General features: G+C 34.1%; 1 protein-coding gene and 2 long non-coding RNA genes across 3 annotated transcripts; 1 reads left to right on the forward strand and 2 right to left on the reverse strand.

Annotated features, from left to right (window-relative positions):
* Positions 1 to 728: 728 nt before the first annotated feature.
* Positions 729 to 2082, forward strand: LOC132124284 (CCAAT/enhancer-binding protein delta-like). The gene has a single exon (XM_059535233.1). It carries the CDS (start codon positions 911 to 913, stop codon positions 1769 to 1771), a length of 861 nt encoding a protein of 286 aa, XP_059391216.1. The 5' UTR covers positions 729 to 910; the 3' UTR covers positions 1772 to 2082.
* A 4963-nt stretch (positions 2083 to 7045) lies between these two features.
* Positions 7046 to 9421, reverse strand: LOC132124285 (uncharacterized). The gene is made up of 2 exons (XR_009426743.1): positions 9389 to 9421; positions 7046 to 7927 (listed from the first exon to the last, which is right to left on the reverse strand). It is a non-coding gene; the product is annotated as an uncharacterized LOC132124285 (long non-coding RNA).
* On the reverse strand, positions 9421 to 23129 carry LOC132124287 (uncharacterized). The gene is made up of 3 exons (XR_009426744.1): positions 22804 to 23129; positions 10395 to 10454; positions 9421 to 9483 (listed from the first exon to the last, which is right to left on the reverse strand). It is a non-coding gene; the product is annotated as an uncharacterized LOC132124287 (long non-coding RNA).
* Positions 23130 to 23480: the final 351 nt, after the last annotated feature.

Below are 23480 nucleotides of genomic sequence, written 5' to 3' on the forward strand. Positions count from 1 at the left end.
ACATAATAATAATAGCAATAATGACAAGAATAATAATAATGAACCAAAATATTTTATTCGTATTTATTTATAGTAATTGTCTCTCGATGATCCTTCTTTCTTTGCATTCAAACATGCCCTCATGTCCAAAAAAATGAAGTATAATAATAATAATAACAAATATGAACGACAACAACAACAATAGTAATAACTAAAATAGTAAACAAAAAATACTTTTAATTTATTTAAATTATTTTTTTATTCAGGAAGGTTGGTAATGGCGCATTAATTTTCTCTCACTGATCCTTCTTTCTACACATGCATACGCATTCAGCTTGAGGTCATAATAATAATAATAATAATAATAATAATAAATAACAAAATATTCCTAATAAGTATAATAATATAATTTAAATTATTAATATTATAAATCCGAACGAAAATCCATAATAGTAATAATAATAAATAAAAAAGAACCAAACATTCATTCTGTCCATTTAAATTCATTTTATTTGTTTATGCATGCATGTACAGTACACCCGCGTACGCATTCAGACTTGTCCTTATGTCCTACAACATAAAGTTCTGACAGACTGTTCTTACAAGTTTGTGTAGGCGTTCACGCACACCCGAGTCTCCTCAAATAGGAGCACGGGCGGAACATGTGACTGACGCTGGACACTCACTGGCTCCTGGAAGGGGGCGGTGATGCCGTGACGCAAGCCATGCGCTCGTACTTATTCAGGCGGACGGCAGAGTTTCGATAGAGAGCTACGAGGACTTTAACACCTGTGCGCAAGACAGCCAGACTTTTGGACATACGCGCTAGGTGCGCGAGACAGCGTGTAATTGCGCGTGAAAAAAATTACGCCTTTTGTGGACTGGGACAAGGAAAGCATCTGCTGATCGAGTTTTGAGTTTCGCTGTGTCCATGTCTGACATGTACAACCTGGACTCGCAGTGCGTAACGCCACCATGCAACATGAGCTGGGCCATGGAGCCTGCCAACTTCTATGATAATAAAGTCATGCCAGGGGATGCCAAAACCGGGGGAGAGCATTGCACGTCCGAGGACAACAACAACAACAATAACAGCAGCAGCAACAGCATGATGGAGCTCAGCAACGCGCCTGCCATCTACGATGATGAGAGCGCCATCGACTTCAGCGCATACATCGAGTCCATGTCCACGGTTCCTTTGGAGATCTGCAACGACGAGCTCTTTGCAGACTTGTTCAACAACACGGTGAAGCATGAAAAGCCTGACTTTTACCTGGCAGGCGCTTTTGCGCAAAAGAGCTCGGAGAGGCTGCAGAACCAGGATGGGGGCTTTGGCAAGGGCGCGTTTTGCGCACCGATCAAGAAAGAGGCGGACTGGAGTGACAGTGATGTGTCCTCGTCCTTACCATCTCAGATCGAGACGTGCGCGCAGACGTCCGTGAGCCTCATGCACACGGGTCAGCCGACACCTCCCACCTCACCTGAGCCAGAACCCCACACCCGGAGGAGGCTGGGAAAGGAAAGGGGAAAAAAGTCAGTCGACAGGCACAGTCCCGAGTATCGGCAGCGGCGCGAAAGGAACAATATCGCCGTGCGTAAAAGCAGGGACAAGGCGAAGCAGCGGAACCTGGAGATGCAGCAGAAGATGATCGAGCTGAGCGCCGACAACGAGCGCTTGCACAAAACGATCGACCAGATGACACGAGAGCTCAGCAGCATCAGAAACTTCTTCAAACACATGCCCGAACCTTCTTTTGGGACTGCGGCGCGCGCGGCAGTTGACAGTCGGTGACGCGCCTCGGGTAAAGAAAGCGTGAGAGAGAGCGCGCTCCCCAAAAACCTTGCCAAAAACATACCTCAGTGAACTTGAATTACTATGTTCTTCTGTAGCAGACGTGCATTAAGTTACACATTGGATGATGGACTTTAGCACCGCATGGTGTCGTGCTTATTTTTGTATTCTAAATTATTACAGAAAAAACTTCATATGTTTTTATGGTACTTGTTTTATAATTCCCCAAAACGTCGTATTCAATGCAAGAGCATGTTTGAAATTGTACAGTGTGTATAAATGTATAATAAAACGACGTGAATTTTCAAAAAGATCCATGTGAACGCGCATGTGTGCAGGGGGGCGGATCTGAGGGGGCGTGGTCTGTTGAAAGGTGAAGCTGTCAGTCAGCTCAATGGGATTGTAAACAGAGATTTTTAAACTTAAAAAAATATATAGCCTATATATTTTTGTAAATGTCAGATTAATCTAATTGTTGTGAACTTGTCACTGGATTCAAATTAGAAATAAAACTATGTAAAATACATTTTTTCCATACTGATTATTAGACACTTAAAAATCGTTGTACTGGTTGATCTTGTATGAAAATGACTTAATCAGTTATTTGGTGCCATTAAACTTTTATTTATAGTAAACGTAGGTGTTCAGCTGTCATAGAGAGCAATAAATCAGTTATTGTACAAATAATTAATCTTCAACACCATAATGTAATCACTCAGCTGATCCTGGACATCACATGAGCATCTTTTATACTAAAATTTCTAGTTGATGGTTCAGTTTCAAAATACTCTGATACTACAGGCTCATGAATGATCATTGCTAGAATTATTCTAGCACTCTAAATATTTTGTTTATTTACATACATTTGGAAATAAGGCAAGACCAGTGTTGATTAATTATTCTTTTTAAACCATAAAATCAGCAGATAAGTGTGCTAGACAGTGGAGGTCAAACTCCTCCAAACAGTGTGACTTCTGTTGATAATAATTCTGTTGATAATGAATGTTAAACCTCAGTACATCTTGTCGAGTTCAAAAAATATTTAATGGTCTTTTGCTGCAACTGAAACACAAGCACATGAATGCAGTAAGAATGCATTAATATCAGAATTTGATTCATACGATGTGGCAGGCATATGGGAAAAATACTGTATGAAACATTAATATTTATCACAGACAACCCTGGAAATCATTCAGACTAAGGCCTCAGGAAATCAACCGTCTGACCTCATCTAATCAAGCATCTTAAACCATTTTCGCTTGACAGAATTATACAAAATAATGTTAAAGTCTTCTTTTACATGGTGAGAGCTGCATCAACTAAATGCATTATAAAAATGGCTTAGTATTCAGTAAATTCGTAATATTTTACACTTAAGATTAGATTTTGTTTTTCATCTAAACTTTCCCTTTCATACATCATTTACTCAGTAGTCCCAAACTGTCACAAACTTCATGACTTTATTCAGGTTCTGTGAGTGAAACTCATTTCTGATAACATATGAGAGGTATCTTTTTAAATCTGTTCCATAATATATGACCCTCCACTTTCGCTGACATTTCCAGGAAATAAAACAGAATGAAGATAAACACTAGATGAAAAAAAAAAAACATTTTCGTTTCTGCACAAGAGATAAAATCATGCTAGCTTCACTTTCTAGTGTTTATAATAATCATTTTAACGTCATGTAAGATATAGATACTGGTGTCTTAGAGTTTGTTTTCAAGAATTAGAAGAATGTCACGAAGACGTCCAAGTCATATATCAGTCCAAATATATATATATATACATGGATCAAATTTACTATTATGATTTTAAGACATTAAATATATGATAATGTGCAAAATATCATTAGGTGCAAAAAAAGGTACTTTATTATTTAAATGGAAAAGTATGTATATATCATACTAGTACTGTCTATGTTATTTAAACACTAGTCAAAAGCTGATATAATTGAAATTAAATCAAATTATTTAAATTGTACATTATTTATATATATAAATGTCTGCTGCACTGCGTTTAATTTATGCTATTTAAAAAAAAATGGGACATGATTTTTCTATATCTAGACAAGAGCTGATGCTAATTATGCAAATTATTTAAACTGTAAAGTATATCTCTATTATGAAAATGTTTACTGTATTGCATTTAATATGTTCTATTTAAAAAAAGAAAGAAGGATAACTGGACATTTTATTGTAACAATAATAAAAATCTAACTTAATCTAAATTGATGCAAATTATTATCTGTTTTATTTCTTTTTCCACATCCAGCAGCTGAAAGCACCTCACCTTGATGAGGTGGGTGCATCCATCACTGCTCCACATACTAAACAGACGAATCCTTTCCTAGAAAAAGCACACCAACACACATGCGTATGTTTGTTGAGTCATTTTCAGTGTGAGGATTCAAAGGCACCATGATTCATCACTTTAGCTTTAGCTCTTACACAGGAATGTGAAAACAGTTTAGCCATGTGGTGGGTTGTGATTAAACACGTAAAGGAGGCGTTTTACACATTAAAGGGATAGTTCACCTCCAGTTGCTGGTTCCCATTGATTTGCATAGTGTTTATATATATATATATATATATATATATATATATATATATATATATATATATATATATATATATATATATTATGGAAGTCAATGGGGACCAGCAACTGAAGGTGAACTATCCCTTTAACTCTGAACACATATGGGTCAACAACTGAACAAGCAACACATGCATTTAGCATTCCAGGACAGCCCCATTCTATTTGTCAGATGCTTTTATTCAAAGGACTTGCATTGGTTTTTAAGGCATACATTTTTTTATGAATTTGCTAGTAATTAAAGCTTTAATCTTGGCACTGCTAGCGTCATGATCTACAGTTTGACTTATAGGAATGTCAATGTATGAAGCTGACAAGCAACAGTGTATAATCTGAAAGAAACACCAAAAAAGCATCCTCTGCAGTGAATGGGTGCCATCAGAATGAGAGTCCAAACAGCTGATAAAAACATCACAAAAATCCACAAGTAATTCTTATAAACTCATAGCTTTTCACTTCACAAAACGTTAATTGATGGTCTGGAGCTGTGTGATTGTGGTGTTTTTATCAGCTGTTTGGACTCTCATTCTGACGGCACCCATTCACTGCAGAGGATTTATTGGTTACATGATTTACATTTAAGCATTTAGCAGACAATTTTATCCAAAGCGACTTACAGTGCATTCTTTTGCACTGCTAACGCAATGCTCTACCACTGAGTGATGTAAGTGATGTAATCCTACATTTCTGCAAATCTGATGAAGAAACAAACTCATCTACATCTTGAATGGCCCGAGGATGAGTAAATCTCCAAGCAATTTTCATTTTTGGTTGAACTATGCCTTTAAGTCTGTTTCTGCGGCTTTGGGAACAAAATAAACTGCCACAAACACGTCCCCTATAATGTACTTTGAGAAAACTCAATTTTCTGACTTGCTTCTTAATAAAGAAAGCATTTGGGACTTTACAGGATGACACAAGTAGGAATTTGCAGCTGTGACGCTGCTTTAAATAATGTCTTCTAGCTCTCTAGAACTAATGTTAATCCGTCAGCCCATCCTTATCACAGATGCTGCAGGTTGATGTTCACTTAGGATAGTTTCTGGTCTTTAAAGTTCACCAGTATGGACTTAGAACTGGTTTATAAGAACTACTGTTGTTCTCAAGCCAGGAGAAGGCTGTGCTTTCATCCATTGCTACAACTCAAATCATTTCATTGACACACTTGACTCTTATCACTTTGCTTGTTGATCACAGAATAAACTATGTATTGTTTTAGTAACTAACACAGTTACGCTCTTGAAAAATTAAGCTTCCAAAAGGGATTTTCTTTTGTTTGGTTCACCTTTCAGGGAACAGTTTGTAAAAGAACCATTTTTTGGAACCTTCTGTGTGATCAAGGGTCCCATGAATGTTAAAGCTTCTTCATGTAACCATAGATTTACTTTTAAGGATGTCATCTTTAATCATTTGTTTACTAGTTTCAGTTTACTGGATATGAATAAGCCCATTACTGCTATTTTTACTCCTTACTGTTAGCTCATCACCGCTCATCATTTTTACCCGTCTGATTTGACCTACTACTGTGAAATGAGTTGTGAAATTACACAATCTATGACTTTGTTTGTTCAGACTTCATCTGAGAACTTGCATGGATATTTTCTATCAAATAACATTGTAAAAGAAGTAACGGAGCACACACACACATCTGTGTTATAACAGAAAGCGTGATAAGACCCCAGCGTGAACCTCTGCACGCTGGAAGATCCTCCGGCAAGCAACAAGAAGTTGCTGACCTCTGCAGAAGACAATTTGTGCTTTTTACAATTTTGAGTCAGATGATATGTCTTATCTTCAGTGTGAAACTGCCACAGAGATTCAAAGTCTAACATGGAGTGTCAAAAATCACATTTCTATCAGTGGTTTTCAAACCGGTCCTGCAAGCAACATTTTCTGTGTCTCTCTTATCTATCACACCTGATTCAGCTCTTCAGCTCATTAGTAGAGACTGCAAGACCTGAAACGGGTGTGTCAGATACAGGGAGACATACAAAATGTGAAGTGCTAGGGGTGCTTGCAGGACCGGTTTGAAAACCACTGGGGAACAATCTAAACATAATGTCTGCATGAAACCTCAGTGCGGATGACAAAATATGACATGATAGAATCTAAATTTATCGCTTCATGCCCTGGGTCATCCACAGGGATTTCAGCTTGAATCATTTTCATTCAGTAGTTTCGAATGTTTCCATAAAATAGACCATCTGTAAGATTAGAAAGCATTCATGGCTGAATCTCTTGAAAACATGTGCAGGTCATTTTTCACCACAAAAAAAAAAAAAAAGGGAAAAAAAAGTGCAGAATTTTTTTTAAATTCCTGATAAGGAAAATCATGCATCTTTTTAGGACCATTAAGATTTGTGACATTGTTTTCATGACAATATAATGAAACATATTTACTTATTACTAGTCATTATTCAAATAATTACTAATATAATTGATTATATTTCATCTAATTATTTATGAAAGGTATCATGGAAATCATGTGAAAATGCACAGATGAGAGCAAATGAAATGTAAACAAATATTAACATTTATACAATATTCATTCAAAGTTCCCTAAAAATATTGAAATGTTCTTTATCCACTGAGAGGTCTGTTGGTAGATAAAGTATGCCATCACAATACCACAACAGAATTTTGTACAAGTTATTTTATTCAAATTCAATTAAAAAATATATATATATTTTAATAATTTTAAATAATGCTTTTAAACGAATTTCCCATCTGCCGTTGGTCAGTCAAAGACCAAAGAGTAGACAGAATGTTTATTTACTCAATACATTTGGGGAAAATATTTTTGAATGTTATTTTTTTTTTTTTTTTTTTGAGAAATTCTGACCACTAACTCTACACACATTTCTGCTTTTTTTTTTCAGTTTTCTGTATAGCCGTTGTTTTAGCCTGTTTTCTACAAACCGCCACTGTAAAGCCATTCTATTAATATTAATGCAAATAAACCTGGCTTTTTGTAAAAGCAATGAAATAACTCTCAAAAAATATTAATGTTAAGAAGATGGTCGATTTTTGTGGATCATTTAAAGAATGCAACACTTCAGACAGATGGCTTCACTTTGCATGACTTAAAATAATATAATAAGAGGAAGAACAGAACACTTTGTAACAAAATGTGAGTTTTATATCTCAACACCAGGCAAAAAGACAACTTCAACATGTGGGAGAAAGATCTTGAAGGAGGAAGGAGTAAATAACAAACCACAAGAAGGTCCCTAACAAAGCATCAAGAACAAACAACTGGTTTCGTTTAAATGTCCAAACATGCTGTACCCCCCTCGAGATCTGGTTCTGTCAGGCTGGATCATACCAACTCCTCAAAACAAGGGAGGTTCTGGGGGGAACGTACCAACCTTTGACAGCGCAGAGAGAGTCTGGGAGGGTTTCTGGATCCAGGTGCTCCAGTATTATGGGTCGCAGAATGAAGAATTACGAGTCTTCTGGTTCCAGTTGGATCACTGTCTGTTCCCAGCAGAATAACTGAGCTGGTTTACAAAAAAGGAGCAGTAGCTTAATGTAAGGGAACGTTTTACAGTCAAGGCTCTGAGAAACAACGACATGAAGATTAATGAAGGAAGCCTCTAAATCTCAAAATAGTTCAGACATGAAGAAGCAACCACAGAGACTTTCAGCTTGAATGGCTTCCATTCAGTAGTGCCAAATGTTTCCTTAAAAAAATATCTTTTTGATGCATTATAAAGCATTTGTGGCTGCATCACAAGAAAACAAGTCAAGGTCATTTTTCACTCCAAAAACGAATAGGAAAAAAAAAGAAAGAAGAAAAGTGATACCTATTTTTAGGAACATTCTGTGAAATTATTTACAATTAAGCATAAATGCACTTATTTATTTATATTGTAATTTATTTAAATAGTTAAATTATGTACATAGATATTACCATGACATATAAATACATTATAATGAAAAATAATATTTATTACAACTTACTAAACTATACTATATAATATGTGACCCTGGAGCACAAAACCAGTCTTAAGTCGCTGGGGTATATTTGTAGCAAAGATAACGTTCCATGAAGATATTTTGTAAATTTCCTATTGTACATATATCAAAACTCAATTTTTGATTAGTAATATGCATTGCTAAGAATTCATTTGGACAGTTTAAAGGTGATTTTCTCAGTATTTACATTTTTTTTTTTCACTCTCAGATTCCAGATTTCAGATAGTTGTATCTCGGCCAAATATTGTCTGATCTTAATAAACCATGCATCAATGGAAAGATTATTCATTCACGATGTATAAATCTCAATTTCGAAAAATTGACACTTAAGACTTTTTTTTCTGGTTTTGTGGTCCTAGGTCACATTTCAGTATTCTTCACTTTACAGTAATGAGATTATCATGAAAACAATGTCACAATGCAAAGAAATTTTAACAGTCCCAAAATGAAAAATGAATATTATTCATTATATCTCTCTTTTGATTTCAGGGTAAAACATGACCTGGAGATGTTCTTTACATAGTTATTAAGATTAATCTGCATAATGTCCTATAATCAGTGTCATTTTAGTATTATTGAGATATTATCATAGTTGCTATTATAATTTTGAATCAGTTCTTATTTTCACATTTTCTATTTTAATTTTAGTTAACATTTGAATTAAAACGAGTAGATTCTTTTGTGATTTTTGTTATATAGTTTGTATTTATTTTATTCCAGTTAAAGTACATCCAGTTAAACTAAAGACATTTTAGACATTTAATTTAATCTAGCTGCCAAGGCAACATTTCTCATTATAATTTAATTTGTAAGTTTTTTATATTTTAACACAATTTTATTTATTTATTTATATTTTTATGGTTTTAATTTTTGGTTCAGTGTCATTTAACTATATAAACCCTGCGGCATTGTTTATAATAATTATAATACTTCAGAATTACTTCCATTATGGTAGACTGAACTAGTAATTAGCAAGTCATGAGACAATACCAGTGCTTTCAGACAGCTGATGCGTTCATGTATGTCTAACAGGTGAAATACCATTCTCCTTCACAGCGTCTCTGATCATCAGAACAGTTCTCCTGTTCCCCTTCTGTCACAAACAGCAGCATCTCCCTCTTGCCTGCATTTGAGCTCTGCAATACAAAGATGTATGTAGAAATCAGTGAATAAATTATTATGAACTGCCTTGAGATTTTAAGATTAGCACTGGAATAAACCTTTCAATGTACAATGCACATTTTCTCTTTTCAAACATGCAGACATCAATATTGTGCAAAATTGTGTATAGTATATCTCATGTGCAGGAATTCAAGAATAAAGGAAATTGTTATTAAAAATAATCTATATATTAGGCAACACTATGTTACGACCCAATTTTGGGACAGAAAATGTTAAAGAATAAAAATATGCTCAGATAAAGGGAAAATGGCAAAGGAATTATTATTTTGCAATAGTAATATGTATGTAAAAATAGGGGTGTTTATCAAACAAAGGGTAATTAAAACTTAATTTGTTTTCCCTCATTTAAAAAGACATAAATCTGTCATTATTACGAGAAATGCTCTAGGGCCAGTTTTGTGTCACTGTTCCTTCATACACCTACACAGATGTGCAATGTCAGTCAGTATAAAAACAAAAACTTTAATCTACTATCAACGCCAGAGTGTGTGCATGACCCTTAACCTACAAATAAATCCCAGGTTATCAAAGTCCACAGTCTGAGGGTTTGCTAGATCAGTCAAACTGATTGTCAATGGATGATGTCACTTACGGGAAGCTTGCGACAAACAGTGCATAAAGCTTTCCAAACACTTTTCCAAAAGTGTACAGTTTGGAAGCATCTCTGAGGGATGAAGACTTGGCAGATGTGCTGGGAAAACAGCTACGGTGGGTTTTTAAGAAGACAATCTAAAGGCAAAGCTATGGACTATTTCTCACCCTCTTTAAACCAGGTGGGCCAAGATGGTCCACATAGATAGCTATGATGAAAACTGATGATCTGATTTATGCATTTGTTGTTAAAAATAGGTTACGAAAACATTACCAGTAATTGTTTATGAACCACAGTGGCCCAAAAGCTGCAACAAGGCCTCAAAGAATCGTCCTAAACAAGAAAGCAAGCAAGAATCAATCGTAAATCATTTTACATTCAAATAAAAATGTTCATGGTTTGCACACCTTTGTTGGTATTGTTAACTAAAATTATTTAACAGCATTTTTTATCAATTGAAAAAAACTGAAATAAAGCAAAATATAAAAATTCAATGAAAATTGTACGCTTAAAAAAAAAGAAAGAAAAACTTAAAATTTGGAAATATTACCTTGGAAAACAACTGAAATAAATGGGCTGAGGTACTAAAACTGAAATAAAAATAAATATTACACATATTAATAATAATAAAAAAATATATAAATAAAACAAATAAAATAACTTTACCAAATTACTAAAACCTAAACTAAAATTCAAATGAAAACTGAAAATATAAAAACTAAAGCTCATTCAAAATAAAAACTATAAAAGTACCTAAATAATAATTAAATAACACTGTTCCACACCTTTTTCTAAATTGAGATTTATATGTCATGTGAAAGCTGAATAAATAAGATGATGATGATGACCATTGATATATGGTTTATTAGGATCGGAGAATATTTGAAAATCTGGAATCGGAGGGTGCAAAAAAAAATCTAAACACTGACAAAATTGCCTTTGAATTTGTCCAAATGAATTCTTAGCAACACATATAACAAATCAAAATTTAATAAATTTTAACGGTAAGAAATTTACAAAATATCTTCATGGAACGTGAACTTTACTGTATATAATGATTTTTGGCATAAAAGAAAAATCAATATTTTTTACTCAACAATGTGCTTTTGGCTATTGCTAAAAATGTACCCCAGCAACTTCAGACATATATATATATAGTTTTAAAATCTTAAAATCTCAAAATTCCTCAATATTTCAGGTTTTCCTTTATTATGTTATTTATTTTTGAAGCATGTCTGGTCAATCTGTTTTGCCGTTGTTTTAAGTGCTTTACATTAAGGATCTCTCTTAGCGTCTGAAGAACAGGTGGTCGGTACAGTAGAGGTTCAGTCTGTCCAGATAAGGGAACCATGTGACCCTCCTGGACGCTCAGTCTATAGCAGAAACTGGGCGGTGGGACTCGATCCTGGAAAGCACAGGCTGTCCTCACTATTTAAAAATCAACTACATCGTTTAAGAGTTCAGAGAGGTTATTTGATGGAATATAAATGAATATCGTTTACCTCTGTCACTCAGAGTAAAGTTCCCTTCCCGGTCAACCAGATTATTTATAGAAACAAAACAGCAAAAACACTCATTCAGAAGGTCATTAACATATGACTGCATACATCTGCATATATTTACAGAACTTGACCCGCTCCCGTGTCCTTCAAGATAAAAAAGGACAACAAAATGCTATGAATAGTAGAAAATGGTTCCTTTAAACCTGCTTTTTTAAACGCAAGGCAGAAAGTTTTAGGCCTAATAAAAGATGAAGATAACTACTTATTTTCCCAAGCAACAAAATTTCTACAAAACATTCAGAATTTTTGAAGATACAGCTGACATTCATGACATTCTTTATTCAGTGTAAGTGAATGAGGGATTTGTTGGTGCTAGGTGAAAATCTGTAGAGAAAGGGGGTACATTCATGTCTGATCACACAGCAAAGTTTAATACTCGGCGTCAGGGGTTTGTTTAAATCACTAACTCTTAGTGATGATTGTCTTATCCAGGAGGAATCTTCTAGAAGCAGGAGGTATGTGAGATAAATGTGAAGTAAACAGTCTGTGATTTACGATGTGATTTGAAGACCTACGCTGGTAGACTGCGGCAGATCGTCATTAGATTTTGGATCAACCGGAGGAGGCCACAGACGAAGAGAAGAAGAGAGAGGAAAAGAAATAAGGTTGAAGTCCAGAAACACGGGAGCCGAAGGTGGAGTGTTTATAATGTCAGTCTCATTATCTTCGATTGCTGCTGTTGGAGCTGAACAGTGTCTGTTGATGAGTACGAGATCAGTTTCACTAGCAGGCTGAGGCTTGTTCACACACACACACACACACACACACACAGAGGTAAATAATCTGTCATCAAAGCATTCAAGAATTAAATTATCCCTATTGAAATGGCTGATAATCTAATATTTGGCAGGCCACGTGTTATTTTAATTCCGAGTTTATGCTGCTAACAAAACAACTCAGACATTCAGACAAAAGGACAGAGATCAGCTCCGTCTGTGTTTGATTTAATAGATTGACAGAGAAACACTCCCACATTATTAGAATTAAAACAGATATGGCATAAATAGGTACCAGGGTTATTGTCATCAACTAAAACTTAAACTATTAACAACTTTTTGTTAACTAAAAATAAAATAAATAAAAGATGTGAGATGAAAAACTAAACGAAATTTTGAAACTGAAAAAAAAAAAAGAATAATAAAATAAAATGAATTAACATTAATTAATAATAATTATTAATAATTAATAATAATTAAAAATAATGAAAATTACAAAAACACATAACAAAATTACTAAATATTAAGCTACAATTAATTTTTAAAAAATGAAAAAGAAAGGTGAAATATAAAAAGAAAAGCTAATTCAAAAATGAATAAAAACTAAATAGTATAATATTTGAAAAAATAAAAATAAAAAAGGCAAAAACACAAACATAGTACAAAATTTAAGCTACAATTAAAAAAGAAATTTGAAAATGTAAAAAAAAACACTAATTTATAATATTATTAAAATAGATTCATTTAAATAGTAATATTTTAAAAAAGTTATAAAAATGGCAAAAGCACAAAAAATTACTAACGTTAAACTAAAATTAAAAAGAAAGCTCTCTCTCTCTCTATATATATATATATATTAAATGAATATACACATAAGAATGCTAATTCAAAATACTGAAAAAAGCTATAATAATACTACAATAAAAACTATAACAGTATATATTGGTTTAGGGTTCTCGAGTTGCTATATGGTTGTTTGGAGATCATCAGAAGGTCTTGATTTTTCATTATAGATCAAATTCAGTTTCTGGACTGTTAAAAGCTCTAATACATAGATGGGTTTCTAGAACACGAGAGAATAAAATGTTCTTAGTGGGGCTTAAAAAGCATTCTTGAGCCCTGTGTGTGCCTCAGTGCAGCATGATCTGATCACTCTCAACCACTCTTCCTGTGACCCGCTCAACCGCCCCATCCAGTCCAGCGGGACGAGCCCTCGCTGAAAACACTGGCAGAATGAGACTGAAATCAAGCCTTGCAGCACAGACAGTCATATTGTTTATATCCTGAAGAAAGTTGTCTATTTCTGAGCATTAACTCCAAAAAACTCATCTTTTCTAGTGTTTTTTGTTTTTTTACATTTATGTATTAGCAAACACTTTTATCCAAAGCACATTTTATCTAAAGAGCCAACAATGCCAGGTTTATTAGACAACTATTAAAAAGAGCATTTTTCTTGAAATACTATTCAGAATTAGAAAATAAAACCCAATATGAAACAGAGAAGATGAGCTAGATCACTGTAATAATTGTGTGATGCGGAGCCTTTTCCTTATATATAACTGATCCGAATGTACAAAATAATTTATTAAAAGGTGTAGTTAAGGTGTATATTTAAATATTAGATGCAACAAATGGACTGCAACTAAAACTAAACGTTAACTAAAACAAAAATAAATAAAACAAAAGTTTTACTAAAATGATTATACTAAACAAAATCAAAGGTAATAAAGATTAATGAAACTATAATGGCATAATAAAATAACACAGGTTCCCAATGAGTTACAACCATGAAGACAAAAGGAGATATTAAGTTGCTTTTCCATACAATGAAAGTGGAAATTGGGGACTGCGACTGTTAAGCTCAAAAAATAAAAAAGCGTGATGATAAAATTACAATGAAAGCAGGCCAAATGACTTGTACACACAATTTCAAGTGCTCTGAAACCATTCTGGGCTTATGTGAAGAAAAGACTAGAATTTAAGATGTTTTTTTACTGAAAACCTTCGCTGATAATGTTTGGGAATATTATCAGCAACTACATACATTTTGAATTTTTCTTCACATAAAGCGATCATATGGCTTTAGAGGACATATTTTATGCTCTTAATGTCTTTTTGTAGCTTGACAGTCCCAGTCCCCATTTACTTTCATCCTGTGGAAAAGAGTAGCATGCTAGACATCTCTTTCGGAGTTCCACTGAAATAAAAAATACTTGAAATACTTAAGGGCAAGTAAAAGATTCTGATTCTGAAGATGACGGAATTTCCTTAAGTGCCCTGACCCTAATCTCACACACCCTATACACCATATAGATGGCCGTTGATTCCAAATAAGCAGTGCATGTTGAAAGGCATCTTGGGTATTCGTGTACACGGCTCATGTTCATATCTGTGGAAACGTGTCACCAGAATTTCCCATCACGTGCCATCTTTAACTAAACAACACATATGTTAAAGCAGTGAGCAGACATATGTGGCGAGAGGCCAATAATACTCAACACAGACGTAAATCTCACAGGCCAGTGTGCTGCTAATCTGAGCAGGAGAGGGTGGAAACAGGAGCTCATATTAACTTTGAGTTCACAGAGTGCAGTACGGTTCAATAATTATTCACTAATAGTGCAGAAAACAGGGTTCGGTTTGAGACAGTTTGTGAACACAGTGCAGAAGAAGCTCACCAAACATCCCATAACCGTCCTGAACGCGAGCGCACAACCTGAGAAAGAGAAAGAGAGGGAAAACAATCATTTTCAACCATTTAACAACCTGTAGTGAATTAGTCTCTACTTATTTTGCTTTGCACTACTTATATTTTGTTTTGAGTTTCAATAGTAATTGTTAACTCCATTTGCAATGCACTACTGTTATTTTACTTTTGCAATGCAAAAGCTTACCATTTTTGCCATGGCAATAATAAAGCACTCTAAATTGAAATTAAAGTGGTAAGAAAGAGAGAGACTGAGAAAGACTGAACTGTTGATGATGTTTCTAAAAATCCAACAAGCATTTGAATTTATTTTGACAAACTCTTCATGACAAACTGAATTCAGAAATAACCTAACCAAAATTAAGACCCGCACATGTGAGTCTCTGATGAAGAGGGAAGCTTCATCCCAACAACAAACACTCACATAGATACAGATAACGTCTACGGATTTAATGTTGACTTTGGCACCAGACAGGGACTTAAACTTGATCTGTGGCCTGACTCGCAGCGGTCACATGGCGGTGTTTCTATACTCAAAATGGTATTTTGTTTGCAGGTATTAATAGTCTCTACAGATCATACAGTCAGTTTACAGAAACTGGTGACTTTTTTGGAGCCAGTAAACCACAGGACTAAACAAACAGGCTGGTATTTAGATATATTTTCACATGCGAGACAGTGATTTGATTGCACAGTAGAGATAACTATAGTGGAATACAAAAATAAACACAGTTGATTCGTACATTCTTCACACTGATCTGAAGACGTGCTGTTTAGTTAAAAAAGTGCTTGCAAGGCAGAACTGCATTACTATTCCTGAAATAATCTACTTTCATTCTTTTTCTTCTCCACATTTTCTGCATATATTTCAGCTCAAACCACTTTCTGTGCAGACTATTAATAGACTGTTTAGAACAGAGAGTCACAAACTTTTTGTAACCTGTAAAAATGTATACTTACTAGTAATTGCTATTGCAGTTGGTTGCCTTTTTTTTTTTTTTTGCATACTGAATTGTGATTTATGCCTATTTTCTTATCGATTTCTGTGTATTTATCTCAAAAGGCATCAAAAGTTTAGTTATGTGTTTGTATGCATAGTTGACAGAAAACAAGATTATCTCAAACTTCTTATAAGATATGAACCAGTTTCAATTTTCCCATCAGTTTCTTTCTATATGTCTATCTTTTCTTTTGCTAAATGTGGCAAGAACACAGAGCTGACAGAAAACAAGATTCTCTGAAGTTTCTTTTGGTTCACATTCAGTTGTGTTCAAACTGAATTAAGAACCCATTTCAAACTTCCAACAATCTCAAATTTGCTATTTAGTCTTTCAACATCTATACTGTCCAAAAAAGCACTTTAACTCAGCTCGAGCCAGATTAGGATAAAACAGTGATGTTTCATGTTAAAAACCTTTATTTAGATTTATACAATACAGATTGCGTCAAAGTGGCTTTAGTGTTAAACAGGATATTAATGTTTCAATGATGCTGACAAAATTCAATTCTGATGCAAAGCAGCTCTAAAAAGAAGACAATAGTAACCAGTCAAGTTTTCATTAAAAGTCAGTTCATTGTTGATTCAGTTGAGTTTAATATCTGTGTGAATTTCCTCAATTATGGAATGAATTCAATTCATCTATAAAGGAAACAGTGATGTCATCATTTAGCTCACTTCAGTTCTCTTCAAATAGTGTCTGTGCAATTAAGTTGATAAAGTCGGCAAATATCAAGTGAAAAATAATGAATAAAAAGTCTAAGCACTAATAAAACGTCCAAGAGAAAATCAGCTTTCAAAATAGATACGAAAAGAAGCAAGTAAACGATGATGGCGCGATATGAGTTGACTTTTTTTTATTTTATTTTTTTATTATACATAAGGTAAACACATAACACAACAACAGAACACAAAAACAACAATAAAACAGCAGTAATAATAACAACAATGAAAAGAAAACAGCAACAACAAATAATAATAGTAATATGTAGAAGTATTAAATAGTATTTAAATAGTAATAGCATGTATAATAATAATATTTAGTGGTGACGGTAACAGTAATATCAGTAATAACAATGACAGTAATAATACAAAAATGATACTACGGATGGTGATAAGTTGTGTTGACGGCAATAGTAATATCAATAATAAAAATAAAATATAACATTGATAATAGTGATAATAAAAATAACAATATTGGTACTCATACTAACACACAAAAAAGTGATGATGTTGATATTGATAAAATCAATAATAACAATAATAATAACAACATTTATATCAATAATAATAGCAACAGTAATAACAGTAATACTAAATATGGCGATGATGATAATATTTTGTATTGAAAGTACAATTGCAAAAGTTATATCAATAATAACAACAACAATAGTAATAATAATAATAATAATAATAATAACAATAGTAATAATAAAAAACATAAAAAAGTATAATAATGGTAATGCTAAAGATGGCGATTATGATAACACTTTGCGTTGACGGCGACAGTGATATCAATAATAATTATTGTAGTAATAATAACAATAATAACAATACACACACATGTGACACACATCCACCACATCTCTCCTAGTGTCTGTGTGCATGTTTTTTTTTCTTCCCCCTCTTCCTTTTTTTTCTTTTTCCCCTCTTTTTTCTTTTCTCTTTCTTTTTTCCCCTTTTCTTTCCCTTTCTTCTCATTCACTGTACAGTTACTGTTTGTATGTATGCCTACACTAAGGTGGTGCATTAAAAGAAGGTGAAGTGCATTAAAATCAGCATTTGGTGCATTAAAACCATGTGTGGTATGTGTTAGATGTTGACTTGATTTGGTTATATTTTATATATTTATATCATTATTATCATCATCATTTATTTATTTTAATAATTTAATATATACAATATACCATTACCATCCTTTATATCAAGCAAATTATCATCACATCGCCATCATTCCATCACTGTTAAATGTTTCTATGATATTGAAAATATTAATAACCATAATGTCAATAATAATTATAATAATGAAAATACTCACAATATTACTAAAACCTTGTATAAATGTATAATAATAAATGAATACATAATTAATCGGGATGAGTGTGTCAGATTTGTAATAGTTGGATGAGGTCTGATCTGGAGTGTTGAGGTTCCGATATACAGTTGTAATGAGGTGTAAAATATTCAAGGGAGATGTAGTCTATGAGCAAATTTTTCCAGTGTGTTATGTGAATAGTGCTTCCGGATTTCCAGTTCAAGAAGATAGTTTTCTTGGCAATGGCTAAGGCTACAAGGAGCATCCTTTTGTTTGTTATTTCCTGATGTATGAGTTGACTTTTAATAAACCATGACTGGCGTTTCTGGAATCATCCTGACTTGTTGTTACCCTGTTGTGGCGCTGCTGAAGAACACTGGGGTTAAGTGAGTGCGGTTGTGAACACTGAGGCTTGTTTAGACCCGTGTGTATATCAAACTGGAGAATAGGAGGGGTTATTGGCCAGTAGCTTTCTGTGGTATGGCCAGGCTGACATAAACAACCCCCTTCTTTATTCCTCTCCGATCTGTTTCAGGCACTTCCTCTAACGGAGCAGGACTGGGGGCCAATGCCCCCACCGGGTCTCTGTCACTAGTCAGCCGCAGTCACGAGCCACTTTAAGGAATCTGTTATTGTGAGCATTCGCAGGAATTCGCAGCAACTTGGAGGCGCTTCCAGGAACTGTAATCCATTGAGCTTGTCCAAACACTCACATACACACACATTTCACACAAGCCTACTGGATGTAGGTACCCCACTCCCACTGCGTTTCTTTCACACATGCACAAAAACTTCTCTGGAAGCTGTTTGGCTGAGGCACAGTGGGCGGGATTCCTTCCAGAACAGCGCTGGCCAATGGGAGCGGATCTTTCGATAAACAGGGCTGTAATCCGACACGTAAAGCACATTGTGTTCTACTTCTTCTAGAAAACATCCAACCCCTCCTGTCTGAGCACAGAGTACTTCTTCAGTCTGTTTATACTGCTCTGAGTTTTTACTGGAACAACATATCTTCTTGGACACAAAGTTAAATGCTAATTATTGTCTGGAAACTGGCCACAAAAACTCAACGAGGAGAAAGAACCATAAAGTAAACATAGGGCAGGACCCAACTGCAAACTAGTTGTAATGAAGTAATGTTGTCAAAGCACACATGAAAAAAAATATTGTTAACAACTATAATGCATGTTTGAGGGTATAAACATGGATTTCAAGCATATGCTTACAGTATATTCTGATTTTAAGCATGTGTGTGGTGAACTTATAAACAGAGCCAAGACCAGTGCTTTTACTGTGTTTTATTAACTAAAACTGAACATATTCAAATCATTTTGTTAATGAAAATAAAGCTGAAACAAAATAAAACTAAAATATTAGATGAAAAACACCCCAAAAAAAACTTTAGAAATGTTACTCAATCTGAAATAAAAATAAATTAAAAGCTATATGTATAACTAAATAAAATAATACTAAAATAACACTGCTTTTTACTGCTGTCACCAGGCAAACAAATAAATATGAATATATTAAAGATCAAAGTTTAGCTTAACAAATTAGTTTGGGAAAGGCTGAATATTAAGGTGACAGAAAAGTAGAAAAGTACAAGTAAAGATATAAACCATCTTCTTAGTAGAGCAAATGAACAAATGTACAGTATTTTCTTCAAAAAGTCTCAAATTAAACACAAATGATCTATTCAGGGTGTTGCTATGGGGTCATCCAAGTCAAAAGAGCATCACCACTTGATATGGCTCAGAATGTAAGATCATTAGAAATAGTGATGATTGCCCAAGCAACAACTAAATAATTTAGATAAAAAAATAGAGAGGGTGCAGAAGTTGAACTCATCACAGTCAGCTGACCCAATCTGAGCCAACATAAAATGAGGAAGGAGAATCAAATCATGAGGGAGCGATAATGTGTTTGTATAATCAACTGATGCTGCATTTGAACATAAGATGTGTGTATGTTCAAGAGAATAAGCGCATGTATGCACCATGTGCCACCAGCTGAGCTAGAGTATAGATATCACCATTATCCCACTGTACATTCACAGGTTAAAAGTAACTTATTGTACTGTTTACACACATTACTCATCTGTTTATGTAACAGCTATTCATTCTTGAGTAACATTTTAGGTTTAACAGTTAAACGCAACCCAAAACAAAGATTAAACAATTTGCAATTCAAAGTGCAATTCAGATTACAAAAAAAGATTTGATTTTCTTCGACACTACAACAAATTAACATTAGACTACAAAAAAATAAAAAATACAAATAAAAGTAAACCTCTAATATTACACATTTACTTTTAACACTAATAATGATAAAAAAAAAAAAATTTAATAATAAAATGTTATTTTATTTTATTATTTTTGTATTATCTTATTGTCATTTATTAATAATACCAATCATAATAAAATTATATATTTTTTATATTTTTCCCCTCGTAGTTTTTTTATTGTTTATTTATTATAGCTTGAAAACATAAATCAGTAATTAAAATTGGTTCTAAATATGAGAAATTTGATAGATACCTGCAAATAAAACAACTCGGTCTTGGATTGACGATACAATGAGACTGCTTTTTGATAAAGAAAATTAACCAGAAACAAAGTGAGTGAGTGACACAGAAATCATATGAGGCTGCGAATGGCAGCTAGTTATGTGCTGGGGTCTGCTAAAAATGTTGTGCATTGTGTGTATGTGCATGTGTTGGTTCCAACTTTGTCACACTAGTTTTGGCCCAGTCAACACACTCCATTCCACAGTGTCTGCTCTTCCTGTGCTTCAATGTTTACGGCATGCTGTAGCGTCTGACGGGGATCCGCTTACTGACACTCAAACGACTCTTTTTCCATCACACTTCATCAACACAGCACCACGTGCATTTTTTGACAACAAAACAGCATGTCTCAGAGCGGTGAAGAGATCAGGAAGCGTATAAGGGAGGAGAACTTGGACACTTAACCTGTGGATATGATTTCGGTCTTCCTGAACTCATGCAGCATGTCTGTAATTAAAACCTGCACACACTGACAATGCAGTGAAAACAGAAACAGAAGTGGTTTCTGGTTGAACTGTTTAATAACAAACCTCTGACCACAAAGGCACCAGAAGAAACCCAGATTGAATATCTGACAAATAGAAAGGCATAAGATTCATTCTGAGGGCACAGAAAGTGTCGTGTCTTGAGAGCCCAAAAGCATTCAAGTTATAAGATCAAAAATATCCCTGTATGGGTTTTTGATATTTATAAGATATCATACAGATTTATCGGCGTGATTGTGAATGTGAAATTGATTTTACTTAACAGTACAACAAAAAAAAAGTTATAATATTGAGTGAGTTACATTTTAGACACAATATTGTTTTTTTTTTTCTGTTACACACTTGCAGTGTTTAGTTCCTGAACAAATCTGTTTTTGAATTAATCATTTGAGTCAGTGATTCAATGATCCATTCATGAAGACTAATTCTAATTGAATCTTCGTTTCTTAACTGTTTGAATGAACAATTCATTAAATCACTCATTTAATCAGGCACCTATCGCCACCTACTGGCAGTTTTAAAAACACATTCAGCAAAATGTTTTTTATCAATATCGCACACTTCTATTGTCACTTTAAAATCAAGTAGGAATACAATGAATTTTATTTATGAAAGCACAGCTGAATCTGCTTGATATTCTCATTAGTCCTCAGATGCCTACATGACTGCTTGTTGCAGAAAAAGATGAATGAACTCTCACTAACCCTTACACTTTTTCTGTATGTCACTGATAAACAGCATTTACATTTAAATCAATGAATTCAATTAAAAAAGGATTCAAATTATCAATCAACTAATTTTCATCTGGTGATGATAGAACAGGCAAAAAAATCTCCTGCCCGAGTCTGATTTGGAGTCTAAATCTGTGCAGTAGTGATTCATTTATAGCTACAGTATCACAGTCCTGCCCAAACTCCCGCAGACCCAATCACAAGAACCCATATTGCCTGAAATAACTAAAGAAAAAGCAAAAAAAAAACACACTTAAAGTAAACACTTAGAGTAATATCAAATGCCAAATATTACATAATCCATCTGGTTGGTCTTAACTCCCATTTGTTTACATGGAGAGGGCGGTAAGCCACCAGGGTGCGAACAAAATATTTTGGCTTCACTTTTCAGGACGAGTGCAGCACACTTGGTAACAAGTAACAACTAATAGCAGCTGCATAGTAACATGCTAAACACTTTACATAGCAAATTAACATGTTAAAACCAGACCTTAACAACTGTAAAGCAACATACAAAAAAATCTCAAAAACCCTTTTCAGCTGCGCAGCAACATGCTAAAGTCATTCAAAACTCTGTACAAAACTCTACAAAAAGATTTCATTTACACTTGGCTTGGGGTCATATTTCGAGCATTTTCTTTTCTTACAAGGCACATTCTTACTCTCACTTTTTGTCCTTTATTTGCTTTTTTTCTGAGAAGCATGTGGCTATGGATCACTGACACCGCTGGGCTCAATCAGAGATGTTTGTAGAGTTTTACCATATGGCAGAGAGAACTGCGTGAGGCAGAACAAGATAGAGAGAAAGAGAGGACTCTGTGTACTGGGAGGGGTTGTTTGGTTAGTCATTGACAGAACATGGAGCAAAGTTGCTCTCTCTCACCATTTATTACTCCATGAGGAGAATGACCTCTTGGAGCTTTAACAGTGGAGTTCAGAACAGACAATGGCCTAATTACACCGCGCTGGAGCACAGAGCAAACACACAACACATCTCATAAAACATGTACAAAGATGCACAGTCTCAGATTGACGAAGCACATTCTAGATCATTCTGATGCTCATTCTGTGTGATTTGGACCTGTCATGCATGTTATTGTATTTAATTATGACCTCAAGCACATTCCCAATCAATTCACATTGACATAGAAGCAAATTAGAGTAAAAGTTGAGATCTAACTGGTATCTGGTTTGTCAAACTAGTTTGTCTGGTTATTTACAGAGAGCTCAAGTGTCTGTGTTGGTAACAGTTACAAAGTGGAAATGTGAGGAAAAACATGCAAGTTTTTAAGTATTAAAATTAAACTACGTAAAGCTGCTTTGAAATGCTTTGATATATATTGTGGAGGGAATAATAGCGCTATAGGCTTACAAAAACAACGAACCCAAAAATATAATATATATATATATATATATATATATAGTGTGTGCATGTACTCACTACTGTTTGGGGTCAGAAAGTATCTTTTAAAGAAATTAAATTGATCAGAAGTGAGAGTAAAGACTTAAAAGTGAAAGCGAAAAATGAAAATAATAAATTGCAATAATATTTTGCAATAT

The sequence above is a fragment of the Carassius carassius genome, chromosome 42 (assembly GCF_963082965.1).
Source record: "Carassius carassius chromosome 42, fCarCar2.1, whole genome shotgun sequence".
NCBI classification, from domain to species: domain Eukaryota; kingdom Metazoa; phylum Chordata; class Actinopteri; order Cypriniformes; family Cyprinidae; genus Carassius; species Carassius carassius.

Coding starts and splice junctions, on each gene's coding strand:
- LOC132124284 (XM_059535233.1), top strand. CDS start 911: ATGTCTGACATGTACAACCTGGACTCGCAGTGCGTAACGCCACCATGC.